At 48.3% G+C, this 13,618-nt stretch overlaps 2 protein-coding genes across 2 annotated transcripts in view; one reads left to right on the top strand and one right to left on the bottom strand.

Moving 5' to 3' along the window:
• Window positions 1-2,979: 2,979 nt before the first annotated feature.
• Window positions 2,980-6,864, bottom strand: SPATA31G1 (SPATA31 subfamily G member 1; the record flags this gene model as incomplete). The annotated part of the gene is made up of 2 exons (XM_082625603.1): window positions 6,766-6,864; window positions 2,980-6,285 (listed from the first exon to the last, which is right to left on the bottom strand). The coding sequence occupies exons 1-2, from the start codon at window positions 6,847-6,849 to the stop codon at window positions 2,980-2,982; spliced, it is 3,390 nt and encodes a 1,129-aa protein (XP_082481729.1). The 5' UTR covers window positions 6,850-6,864.
• Window positions 6,865-11,422: 4,558 nt separating this feature from the next.
• Window positions 11,423-13,618, top strand: part of LOC309799833 (protein SPATA31F1-like) — a 114,447-nt gene continuing 112,251 nt past the window's right edge. Inside the window, 1 exon segment of the mRNA XM_082613426.1 lies at window positions 11,423-11,525. The gene's annotated coding sequence lies outside the window, so the exon portion shown is untranslated.

Genomic DNA, 13,618 nt, shown 5'->3' with positions numbered 1-13,618 from the left:
TTGTTAATAATCTTGCCCAGCCCTACAACCTACTGAGGGCTTAAAAAGACTTAAGAATATAGGATTTTGATGTTTCATAAAGCTATTCAGAGTTGCATAGACTCATTAAATGGCCCTATTTCAAGTGGAAATTCAGAATTGCATTGTCTTTGAGACTATGAGACTATTTTTCTGGGGGTGGATAGGTGGGGAGAAGGAAAGTACCTTCAGTTCCACCCCTGGCCAGCAGGTGGTAAGTTTGGCTCAGACCCTATAGACAAGTTAGGGCTAAATAAAACTTCGGAACAGAATAGTAACAGTGAGAGGAAGCAGAGGGAAGCGGGTACCTTCTGACTTTTTCTCAACCAACTATACAGAGTAGAGCGAATGTTACAGATTGGGAAGAGCACTGGTTTGGGAGTGTGGACTTGACCTCACAGAACCTCACTGTCTTTGAAGGGCTTGATAGCTGTAATATCAGGAAAGCAGTGCTATCAACAAGACATAAATTGTTATGGGGCTGCAAGGAAGGGGGAACCGTACCAAGATAGGAGAATCTGAGAAGGCTGTGGAGGCAGTCTGAGCTGGGGGTCAAAGGAAGGTGGGAGGCTTGACAAGGGGTCAGAGCATGCTTAAGAAGCATCAGGTTGACTAGCAAGGGAGTGAATTCTGAGAGGCCAAACCACATTGTGAAGAACCTCAAATGCCAGGTGTGAACTTTATTCTAAAGATCTTGTGGGTCCTCTGGGGGTTTAGGCAGGGAAGTAACCATCAGATTTCAGGGCTAGAGAACTTTTTTTTGTTGTGGCAAAATAACAAAATTCACGCAAAAATTTCCAAGTGTACAGTACAGTATTGTCACCCACATGTGCATTGTTGTGTATAGACAATTCACTTTTTTTTCATTGACAGTTCACTTTTTTTTTTTTTTTTTTTTTGCCTCACAGTGCGCCTTGTGGGATCTTAGTTCTCCGACCAGGGATTGAACCCAGGCCCCCGCAGTGAAAGCACTGAATCCTATCCACTGGACTGCCAGGGAGTTTCCAACAATTCACTTCTTAAAAAACTTTTATTTTGGGGAATTTCCTGGTGGCCCAGTGGTTAGGACTTGGTGCTTTCACTGCCGTGGGCTCAGGTTCAATCCCTGATTGGGGAACTAAGATCTGTAATGCAGCTAAAAATTATATAATATTCCCAATAACCAGAGATAATCTTCTGTTCTTTTTTTCTTTTTTAGATTGGGGCATGAGGGTAAAGGAGGAGTCAGGAGCAGGCTTCTGGCTTCAGTACTGGGGTGGATGTTATACACCCCTTCAATAGGAATTCGCACATTGGAGGACAAGGTTAAAGGGAAAATGAGTACGTTTTAGACAGGTTGTGTATGAGACAATACTAGTAGGTGGTTAGATAGGTGGATCCTGAAGCCTAGAGATGGTTAAAAAATGACCCATGTTTTGAAATATGGCACTTAATGGAATGGGTTCAAGACATTATGTTTTTAATGGTATTGGTAAAATTGGATATCTTTTCGGGGGGTTGGGGGAGTTAGATTCTCTCCTCATACTCAAAAATTAGATTAACAATCTAAACATAACATCTATGGGAATTCCCTGGTGGTCCAGTGGTTAATGCTCTGCCCTTCCACTGCAGGGGACACGGGTTCAGTCCCTGGTTGGGGAACTAAAATCCCACATGCTGCACGGCACGCCCCAAAACAAACAAACAAACGTCCATGAGGGTGCTAGAAGAAAGTGTTTTAGAATCCATAAGGGAACATGTTGGTAGATTTAAACTTTGGCATGGTAAAATCGCTTTAAAATTAGAAAATAAGCTACAGATTGGGAGAAACTATTTGCAGCATATTAACAGATTGAGTTAATGTCTATGACAGGATAATGCCATTCCCAAACCCCACACCAATGCCCACGTCCTATTCCTTGGCACCTGTGGATATGTTGTGCTACATGGCAAAAGGGAATTGAAGTTGCAGATGGAATTAAGGTTGCTAGCCAACTTACTATAAGATAGGAAGAGTATCTTGGATTATTGAGGTGGGTCCAGTGTGATTAAAAGTGTCCTGAAAAGTGGGAGAGGGAGGAAAAAGTGATGTGATGTGAGAAGAACTTGCCTTTGCTAGCTTTGAAGATGGAGGAGGAGGGCCAATAGCCAAGGAATGTGGGCAGCTTCTAGAAGCTGGGAAAGACCAGGAATGAATCCTACCCAGTGCCTACCGAAAGGAATACGGCCCTGCCAACCTCTTGATTTTAGCCGTGTGAGACATATATCAGACTTCTAATAAAATTAATTTATGTTGTTTTGTGATAATTTGTTATGGCAGCAGTAGAAAAGTAATAAAATACCCAGCAAACAGTGCAGTAGAAAAATGGGTATACGATACGAACAGGTAATTACAGAAGAAATCCAGCGATCACTAAACATATGAAAAGGGACTTGTTTTTGTGGCCTTGGGGATGCATGAGCTAAACTAGAGAGAGAAAAGAGCAGAGGGCTGACGAGAATTGGCTAGAAACATATGTGGGGAACTTGTGTATCAAGTTTGTGAAGAAGGGGACCATACCCAGGACCAAGAGCAGCTGCCTAGGCCCAGACCAATTGTGCTCGTGTGAATGGATATATTTTTCTTCTGTTGACTTGCTGTGAAGCTTTTCTCAAGGGCAGCATTGGTCTGTGCTCCCCTGGCCTTAACAGCTTCACCTTGTAGAGTGAGGACTCCAGGTTGTAGACTCCAGGTTAATCATCTGTGAACAGCTTGAAAAGAAAGTTAAGCCTATAGAATCCTGAGCTCTCTACGTCTGGGACCTGATCCTGAGGAGATACAGCTGCAGCAGAATAGGGAACCGTCATTTCCAGTACCCCAGACTCCAAAAAAGACATGAGTGGGATTTGTCTAGTTCAGCTAGTTTATTAGGATTTCCTTTGTGCCTCCACCCCCAACTGGTTTGGCTTCAGGTCTTGGGGTACTTATATTGGGTACCAGTACTACCAGCCTTTTCTCTGCTGACTGGATTTGGCGGGCAGGGGTCCACGGATACCCAGAAATTTGGCTAACATCCTCTGGAGACCCCTGATAAGGGGAGCCTGAGGTGTGGGGGAGGAAAGACGCTTCTGGGCCCAAGGGCAGTGCTTACGGTGCCGAGGGGCCAGGATGTCACCAGCTCCCAGCCTCGCCCCTCTCTGATCTTGGGAACCTGAAGCCTTGGCGTGAGGCTGCAGGGAGAGAGCAGTGTGTCGACAGCTCTGGTCCCTGTGCTGAGATCCTTGCGGAAGTCTGCTTACAGGGACCTCTGCTAGTCTGGCCTGGGCTAGGTGGCTTTTCCCTGTAACTGTAGTTGACCCCAATTTTGCATCCCCTTCTCTGTGGTCTCCTTCTTTGGGTTTCCTGGGGCGCTCTCTCTTTTTGGCTGAAGATAGGGCTGAAACCTTGTCCTGTCTCTTGCCTGAGGCTGGAACCTCAGGGTATGAGGGCTCTTCCAGGCCTGGGCAGTGAACACATGACCCCCGGGATGAGATCTGGGACACCACCTTCGCATTCATTCTTTGCTCTTTCTGAGACCCTTGTTCTGCCCTGCCAGACTTCCATAGCTGAGGTTGGATAGAGGAGTGGGAGTGATAACAGCGGGGGACCTGGGCAGGCTGAGTTACTGTGCTCTGAGGTTTGGGGGGATGACAGCTTGAAGAGTTGGGGCACAGACTGAGGGGATGAATCTGCTGTGGTGGGCGAGAAGAGAGTCTCCGGGCGGCTTGAGTTGTGGAGCTCAGGGCAGGGGACCTGCCAAATGATTGACTTGGGCCAAGAGATCTGGAAGCAGGGCTCTGCTGTAGTTTCTTCAGCCTGAGTTCCAACTCTTTACTCCGGTGACAGGCCTGGATCTCAGAGTGGGTGGGCACCTTTGGGACAGCCTCACCCTGGGAGGATGGAGTCTCTGCCTTAGCCCCTGGGAACAGCTCTCCCTTGGGTAGGCCAGGCTGGTTGGACTCAATCTTCAGAGCTTCAGCTTGGGTGGGAGGCCAGGGTATTGGCTGGAGGGGATCCACTGCTGGAAGGCTGGGGTCCTGGGGGATCCCTCTTTGTTGCACATTCCTCCACACAAACCCAAGGGCAATGTGTGGATCTGGTAGAGGAGCACAGAGTGACCTGGGGGTTGGGGCTGGGAGTTCAATGGTCCAGCAGTTCTCTCTCTGCTCCACTGTTTCCCCCTCAGGTTTACAGTTGCATTGGTCTCCAATAGGCTCACTTGTGTGAGACTTTGACATAGAGTTTGGGCATGGGCTGGGACCCCACAATGGGGACACAGGAACACAACAGGTTTCTTTCTGCTCCATGTCCCCCCCAGTAGGCTCAGAGTCAGATTGGACTCCCAAGCGGTTGGCTCCACGTGGGTCTTGGGGTAAGCTGCAAGCCGGGAGCTCAGAGGCCCAGGAGTTCTTCCTGCTTTCTATGTCCCCACATGTAGCTTCAGAATCAAAGAGGACCCCCGTAGGGCTAGCTCTGAGGGAATCCAGTACAAGAACTTCGGGTGGGCTGAAGGCTAGAGATGGCGATTCAAAAGCCCAGGAATTCCGGGAATGATCAGTGTCCTTCCATGCAGTTTCTGACCCAGTGAGCTCTCCCACAGGATTGATTCTGTGGGGTTCTAGAATAGGAGCTAGAGATGGGCTGTGGCCAGGGCCTGGAGATTCTGAGGTCCAGAGGTTGTCTGTCTGCCTCATGGCCTCCCACAAAACTTTGGACTCAGACAAGACTGCCCGGGCACCCGTTCCTAGGGACTCCAGCAGAGAGGCTGAGGGAAGGCTGGGAGATGAAACTGGGTCTGCAGAGACCCAAAGATTTTCTCTACTCTGCGTGCCCTTCCACGGAGTCTCAGATCCTGATGGGACACATGCAGGCATGGTTCCATGGAGTCCTGGGTCGATGTCCAAGGCTGGGGGCTCAAAGGCCCAAAGGTTTGTTGAATTTTCTCTGCATCTCCACTGGGGCTCATAGCCAGATGGATCTCCCAGGGGACTGCCTCCCTGGAGTTCTGGCAGGGGATGTGGGGGAGGGCAGGGGGCTGGCGTTGGGGGCTGAAAGGCTTGAGTACTCTCTTTATGTCCTGTGGTTCCCCACTGAGTCTCATATACAGGTGGAACTTCCAGGGTGCTGGTTCCTTGAGGCTCTGTCATGGGGGCTACAGATTGGCAAGGGACTGAGGTCAGAGGCTCAGAGATCTGAGGATTCTCTCTTCGCCTTGTGGTTTCCCAGAGGGCCTCAGGTCCAGAGAGGCCTCCTATAGGGCTGACTCCCTGGCATTCTGGCAGAGAAGTTGGGGTTAGGCTGGGAGCTGGCACTGCTGGCTCAGGGGTTTGGGGGTCCTCATTTTGCCCCGTGGTCCTCCATGTGGCCTCAGACCTAGTTAGGGCTCCCGGAAGGCTAGCAGGATTTTCTGCTAGGGAGGCACAGAGTGAGTCTGGAATGTGTTGTTGGAGGCCAGGATCCCATGGCACCTTCCACCAGACCTCAGATGAATGGAAGAGTTTGGAGGGCCTGGTTCTTTGGAGGTTAGGCTGTGGGTGCAGGGCTTGATCCTCAGAGACCCAAGGGACCTCTCTCTGCTGTGTAAGCCACTGTGTATTTGCCTCAGTGCCAGATAGGACTCTCTTATGATCCATGGGAAAGGATTTAAGATGGAGGGGAAGTGATGGGACAGGAGGGGAAGATGGGGAGGGAAGTTGCTGAGGGTCAGAGGCCATTCCTTCCAGATCTTCTGTAGTATGGACTTCATGTGTAGGAAGTGGGGTTGTGGAGCAATACTGGGGAAGCAGCAATACTGGGGTTCTAGGCAGGAAGACAAACTTGTTAAAGAAGACGGAAGGACTGACAGACACCTTCAGGGGAGAGAGGCCACCTGAGCTCAGGAAGATGGCCTCCAAGGACTCACTGTGCAGAGAGGGGAGACCCCAGAAGAGCTGGCTTTTTCTCTGCTGTAGGTGGCTCCCTGATGCTGTCTTGTGTCTCACAGGCAGGTTGGTCAAGATCTGAAAGGTGGGGAAGGATCTGGAAGGGTTTGGGGTCTGCGTGAGTACTTGCTCTAGTGTCCCTGTGGCCTTGTGGAGGCCCTCAGAATCACAAGATGGCTGGGATGGGGCTGTGGTGGCTTGTTCTCCAATAGGAGCTTCTTTGGGAAGAGAACATGGCTGCAGTGGATGCAGAGATACCTCCTCTTCCTCCTCCTCCTCTTCTTCCTCCTCTGACTTCTGCTTCCACAGGCAATCAAGGAAAGCCACATGGTACAGAAGTAGTAGGCCCTGGGGAGTGGAGAAAGATACAATCAGGCATGAAGCCTTTTTCAGAGACACAAGATGTACCGTTAAGCCCTCAGTCTTTGTTCTACACCCAGAGTGAACCTCCCACTCACTGGGGCCCACATCTGTGGACAATAGTCACTTACCCATCTGGTGTTAATGGCCATTACCCAACTACCTTTGGAGATCGGCATTCCCTTACATAACCCCACATCTAGGGTCAGTGATCATTCAGCTGGCTTGAAATCTAGTGTTAATGGTCACTCACCCAGCCTCACATTTAAGGCTTATAGTCACTCTTTTGAGCCCATGTCAATGATTCCTCACCTGAACTCATGTGGTGAGTCATTTACCGAGCTGCACACCTATATCACCCACCTTGCCTTGCATCTTGCCCCCAGAGTACCAGGACTGAAGCTGTCGCCATCTGCCAAGCTGCCACCACCTCCGCATCTGCCAAACCACGAACAAGAATAGTATTACCAGGTTCCCTGGACTCAGAAGGCAGCTGCTGCCACAGTGTCTGCAGGCCAGGGCACGGGTCAACTGGCCCCAGAGAAGCCCCATGTCCCCCTCAGCCCCAAGCAGGCCCTCTGGCAGCTATTCCATTTCCCTCAGCCTAGTGGCAGTTTACTCTGAGGTCATCACTGCATCACAGAACAAAGAACTCCCATCCCCCGCATACCTAACAGCAGTCTCTGTGAATTTAGGGCCCAAAAATTGCGCCCACCAGACAACTCATACTTTATTCAGTGAAAGCTTAGTGATCCCCTTTTGTCTTGATCACCAAGGTCAGAATTATCTTCAGGCATTGTGGTTGAGGACATGGATTCTAGCATCAAACTACCTTATTCAAATCCTAGCTCTGCCACTTCCTACCTGTGAAATCTCAAACTACTTTATCTTTCAGTGCCTCAGTTATCTCATCTGTAAAATAGGGATAATATTATTACTTACCACATAGGGTTGTTTTGAGGGTTAAATGAAAACATTTATATGCTTAGAGTAATACATAGTATGTGCTATGTTAAAATATTATTTCTTTTGTTGCCATAAATGATCAATAACCAATCTATAGCAAGAATAGAATAGAGGAGAGTTTTATTTGAGCCAAGCTGAAAACTGTAGCCCAGGAGACAGCCTCTCAGATAGCTCTGAGGAACTGCTCCCAAGAAGCCTGGTTTCCAGCACAGCTTTATATCTTGTCAGAACAAAGGACATCAAACATGACAGGGGTACATTCCTTCAGTGTTTCAAAAAAGACAGATTAGCTCGTACACAGCAAGTCAGTATGACCTTGGTGCCTGGGAAGGGAGCCTTTTCGTCAAAGGAGCACTAGCACTGACATCCCAGGAAGGAAGGCGTTTATCTCTAATTTCATAACAGATATTCTTTACTTCTGGACAATCCACCATTTTCTTTAATGGTTAAAGCAGATGTGCAATGTATGTTTGATAGACCACAAGACAGGCTTGTAATTAGTATAAAGTTCAAGTCAAATCATATATAAGCCAGAATGACTTCCCTATACCTCAGTATATGAAAATTTCTTCCATCACTTTTAAGGTTCCTGATTATACGCCTCATTCCATCTTTAATAGATGGAGTCTGTTTCCTCTTTTACATCTCATGTCTTTAGGTTGCCCGAGACCTTTTTCACAAATATTCATGTTAAGGATGACAAATCAAACGTGCTTGACCCTTTATTTTTCATTTGCCCCTCTTTTCCCTAAAACCACCACTCTGTTTCATGTCAACTCCTCTTTTTAGGGTCAAACTTCAATATCTGCCTTTGCAGTACAATTCAATGCCTCTCTTCTCACCCTATCCCCCATCAACTGCCAGCTTAGTCTGGTAGAAAGAGCGCTGAGCTGAAGTTGAGGAGACTTGGATTTTCTAGCTCTGTCACTGTTTGGCCATGTAATCTTGGGCAAGAACGTTTTCTCCATTGGTACCATGATTTGGACTAGATTTATTCATTCACTCATTCAGAGAATATTTATTAAGTGCTTACTATGGATCAGGTATTGTGCTCAGTCTTGAGGAGGCAGAAGTAAGACAGGGTCTCTGGGCTAAAGTAGGTCCCATTTCAGTGAGGGAAACAGTCAAATAATAGACAATTAAAATAGAGGTATGCACAGGGTATTAAGAGGGGTGGAGGACATCTAACCACCTTGGGGAAGGGGGTTGCTTGTCAGGGGGTGCTTCCCAGAAGAGATGACCAGTGCTTGGTTTGAGGAATCAAGAAAATGAGAGTGTAGGGAAGAGAGGACCATCCAAGCAGTAGAAACAGCCTGTGTAAAGGTGGTGGGTCAGAGAAAGCATGTCCCATTAGGGAAATTGAAGGTGTCTCAGTGCAGCTGTAGTATTAGTTGGGGGTTGGGGAAGCAGTAGGATAGACAAGATCACAAAGGGCCCTGAATACCAGACTAAGAAGTTGGAAATTTATCCAGAAGGTGATGGGAAATAATTGAAAATTTTTGAGCAGGGAAGAGACAAGATCAAGTTTGTGTCTTGGAAAAAACACTCTGGCTATGTTGAGGGCAAAGAGATTGAAGGCAAGAGATTGGTTAGGGAAACTTCGCTTTAGTTTAGGCAAAATGAAAGATGAGGCCTGAACCAAGGCAGTGATGGTGGGAATGGAGAATAACAGGTTCAAATAGAATTCTAAAGTTATAATTGATTAGACTTAGTTACCAGTGGGATAGGGTGGAGTAGGGAGGGAGTTGAGAATGACTCTAGGGATTCTGACTTGGGGAACTGGGTGTGTATGTTAGTGACATTTTACTGAGGTAAGTAACACAAACCTGGTAACCAATTTAGGGTGAGGGGACAATGTGTTCCATTTTAGACATTTGCATTTGAGGTTCCTGTGACAAGGAAATGTCAGGCAGGAGGCAGATACATGTATCTGAAGCTTGGGAAAGTAGTCTGTGGGGGAGATATAAATTTGATAGCTACCAGTATATATGTAGCAGCTGAAACCATAAAACGGCTTAAAGGTACATACTGATATATAACATTTGGCCCAGACAATGTGGCCAGCAGTTTTTTGTTTTGTTTTCAAAACTTGAATGGTCAACATTATAAGATTAGTAGATTGTACGTAATAATATTTTTGGCTTAAAATCTGGCAACATAAGGCTCTCGTTCCCACAAAGTAAAGGCCATTAATTAATTAATTAATTTTATTTATTTATTTTTGGCCACGTTGGGTCTTGGTTGCTGTGCGTGGGCTTTCTCTAGTTGCAGAGAGCGGGGGCCACTCTTCGTTGCGGTGCGCGGGCTTCTCATTGCGGTGGCTTCTCTTGTTGCAGAGCATGGGCTCTAGGCGCAGGCTCAGTAGTTGTGGCGCACGGGCTTAGTTGCTCCGCGGCATGTGGGATCTTCCCGGACCAGGGCTCGAACCTATGTCCCCTGCATTGGCAGGCAGATTATTAACCACTGCACCACCAGGGAAGTCCCTGGGAGCACAGAGTCTTAGCCACTGGACCACCAGGGAAGTCCCTGACTCTCTGTCTTCCGTGCTGACTTTATTTTTAGGTACTGTGTGGTAGCAAGTTCAAGTGAAGCTGAAAATGTGGTGTTGCTATGACAATATTGTGCTTATGGGTTCCAGCTGGTCATTCATACATCATTGAACTACTCACTGAACTGTACACAGGGGAATAGGATGCTTCTTCTGGCAGGTCTGAGTTACATACACATCCTTGGAGTAAGGGTATGGAGGGAAGAACACTATCTGCGCATGGCCTGAGACCGAAGAAGTGGAGGTCTGGTCGTTCCTCCAGAAAGCATAGACATCCTGTTTCCAGAAAGGTGTATGCATGCTGGTATCAAAACAAAATAATAGAGATGTCCATTATAGCTCTAACTAGCCCCTTCGGTTTTCTGGCCCAGAGCCATGCCAGATCTTTTGGGATCTGAGGCTTAAGTTAAAATGTGAATGCAGATCCTACGAAGGTTGGTGAAGGGGCTGGATGGGGCCTAGGGCAGAGATCTTGAAGGAGGGAAATCTATGGGAAACCCAAACATCTGTGCGGATAACCTATTAAATGACCTAGACTCTCAATTCCTAGACCTTTTCATCTCAGAGTCCTTTACCTCTGCTCCAATCCAGCTATGGCCATATCTGAAGCATCATCATCAGGAACCACTCTGCCTTCTGTCTGGCATCACCCTCTGATTTCAACCTCCAGACTTGTCCTAAAATGCCAACTCTTCAACCTTGTCAGGAGTCTAGCCCATTGCTCTTTCCACTTTGTTCCCTGTCCATAAGAAACCTCTTGCCTTTATTTCCTCCCTCTCCAAGATAGACTTCATGGTTCATCACCTAATCAACATCTATCAATTCATTCTCCTTTCATCATTTCCACCTGGCAAAATCCCAACTCTGCCTCTGCCAGAACTGCCCTCTAGGCAGGCAGAGGTCAGCATTATTGGATAAAATCACACTTATAGGTAAGTTGGTGGCCACCATAAACTTACGGTCTACAACTAATGGGCAACTCCATCATCACTTGAAAGACATTTATTTATGCATTCCATTTATTAAGTGCCTGCTATGCGCTAGGCACTGTTCTAAGTGTTTGGGATACATGGGTGATCAAAACAGGCAAAGCTTCCTGGGAATTCCCTGGTGGTCCAGTGGTTAGTTATGTCATTTATTACTTAGTAAACTCTCCCATCCTACTCAAAATAAATTCAAACCTTCTTTACTTTCCTCAACTTCTCTTTCTCCTGGCCCCTAGCAGATATGGCAGACCTCTACTTTTCAGAGGAACCAGGAGCCATCCAATGGGAACTTTTCATCATCAAAAACCATTGCCTCCGATTTTCTTTCTTCCTGCTAGAGTGAAAGGTGTGTTCTTTTGTGAGACCTTCCTTGACTCTCCCAAGCTAGGACGGGTGCCCTTATCCTCCCCTCCCCCACCGGCACTTTCCACACTAGATTGTAACTTGCGTCTTAATTATCTGGTCTACCACGTTCACCGCTTTAACCCAAGCATCTGGCGCTTAGTATCTGGTTGGAGCTCAGTACCCTCAGGGTGAATGAAGGAAAGGGCGAGATTTCTGGGAGAGGGCCTGCTGCGGGGCGGGGCCTGCGCCGGGGAGGGCGCGGGGGGCGGGGCGGGGGCAGCCTCAGGGCTGTCCCCTCAGGCTTCTTGGAGGCCGCCTCCAGGCGACACCTCAGGACGCAGAAGTAAGCATCCTAGAGACCAGAGCTCACAGCCAAGATTCGGGTGAGGCTTTTCGGACGCCCCAGCGCCGGTTCCGCTGCAGGACTCCCTCAACCGTGGGGCCTCTGGATGGGGCGGCTGCGCCCAGGTCCCGCCGCGGAGCCCGCCAGCGCCCACACGCGGCCGTGGCTTCGGCTTCCTAAGCTACCCCACTGGTTTTTCTCCCTTTCCTTCCGCCTCACCTCTCCCCTTCCCTGACCGCTCTTCCCTCTCCCCCCTTTCCCCTTCCCACCTCCTCCAGAGGGATGCCGAGTAAAGGGCTTGGCCAGCAACCCAGCTCCAGCGGCCGCGCGGGCTCGGCACGCTCTTATCCCCTGCCCCTGAGGGGCCCAGTGTCCTGAAAATGTCAGGACTGGTCCGGACAGCGAGACCTGACGGAACCGCCCCTCCGGGAGGGGTCAGCGTCCTCAGGAGGGTGGTGCTCACCGTCCGGGAGGAGTTGTTTCAAGCCGGAAGACAGCAGCGGGGAGGCCGCGGGGCTGGGGTAGTGGGAGCGGAGGGCGGAGCCGGGCGCGGAGCCGGGCGCGGAGCCGGGCGCGGCCCGTTAGCCCGGCTGTGGGCGGGCCGAGGTGAGACCGAGTCCTGAGGGCCGGCGGGACAGGCTTCTCTACAAGGCAGGAAGATCCGAGGCCACTGCTCTCACATCTCAGGTGCTGGTCCTTTGCTGCATTTACTGGGGGCTTACTATGTGTCAGGTCCTGTATTTGATAGGAACTCTAGCTATGTCCCGCTAGAGGTAAGAGGAAATGTTACTTTTTAAAAAACAGTTTTTCCCGTTATGATACTATTCTATACCGAATTTAGAATATATAAAAAAGTAGAAGGAAGGATCCCATAAACTTTCAATCTCAAAATAATTTCCATAGCATCTTGACGTAGTTCTTTCCAGACTTGGCTATTCACATTTTTACAGTGTTTAAGTAAATGTAGGTTTTCGTAAGGTAAGAAAGCTGTTAATATTTTTTATTTTATTTTCTAAAAATAAATTTATTTATTTTAGGTTGCGTTGGGTCTTCGTTGCTCCACGCAGGCTTTCTCTAGTTGCCGCGAGCGGGGGCTACTCTTGTTGTGGTGCGCGGGCTTCAGTAGTTCTGAACGCAGGCTCAGTAGTTGTGGCGCACGGGCTCTAGAGCGCAGGCTCAGTAGTTGTGGCGCACGGGCTTAGTTGCTCCGTGGCATGTGGGATCTTCCCAGACCAGGGATCGAACCTGAGTACCCTGCATTGGCAGGTGGATTCTTAACCACTGCGCCACCAGGGAAGCCCTATTTTATTTACTTTTTAACATTTATTTATTTGGCTGTCCCGGGTCTAAGTTGCACCATGCAGGATCTATTTCCCTTACCAGGGATCGAACCCGGGTCCGCAGTGGTGTCCTAACCACTGGACCGCCAGGGAATTCCCCTAAACATCATTTTTGATGACTGTATTATTCTCTGAAGTAGATTCTGTGTAGTGAATTAGGCACTCATGTGGTTAATTATTTCAGCACTGACTTCTATGAGCTTCAGTCTCATCGATTCCAGTTGCTTGCTAAACATCCCTAAGTTCGATTTCCCACAGGTACCCAGGCCTAACATCTTTATAACTTAGGTCATTTTCTTCTTCTGTCCCAACCTGTTCTTCCTGTTGTATTTCCCAAAGCAATTAGTGTCACCTAATCACCCAGGCATGAAACACAGGAGCCATTCTACACTGCTCCCTCTTCATCTTTCCTATTAGTTGTCAGTCACCAACTTTTGCTAATTATATCTGCTATTTCTCAAATCTCTTTCTGCCCCATCCTTACTGTCACCCTAGTAGTTCAGGCCCTCCTCATTTCTCCCATAAACTGTGCAGTAGCTTCCTAGCTGATCTCCATTCCTCCAGCTTTATCCATCTTAAATCCTTTCCATTCACTACTGCCAAAGTAATCTACCTAAAACAAAAATGATCATGACACTCGCCTTAAAATCCTCCAGTGAGCCATACTTTCTGCACGGTATAGAGAACCCTCCACGTGCAGGTCTTTCTCTACTCCTTTAGCTTCTCTAGTCATTACCTGCTGGTGTTTATTATTCTAGTAATAGAAGAATGCCTCTAGTTTCCCCTGAGCCCT

The sequence above is a fragment of the Mesoplodon mirus genome, assembly GCF_964341445.2.
Source record: "Mesoplodon mirus genome assembly, chromosome: 1".
Lineage (NCBI taxonomy): Eukaryota > Metazoa > Chordata > Mammalia > Artiodactyla > Ziphiidae > Mesoplodon > Mesoplodon mirus.
Note: the sequence above shows the minus strand (reverse complement) of the source record. Positions and strands in the feature narration are given on the sequence as shown.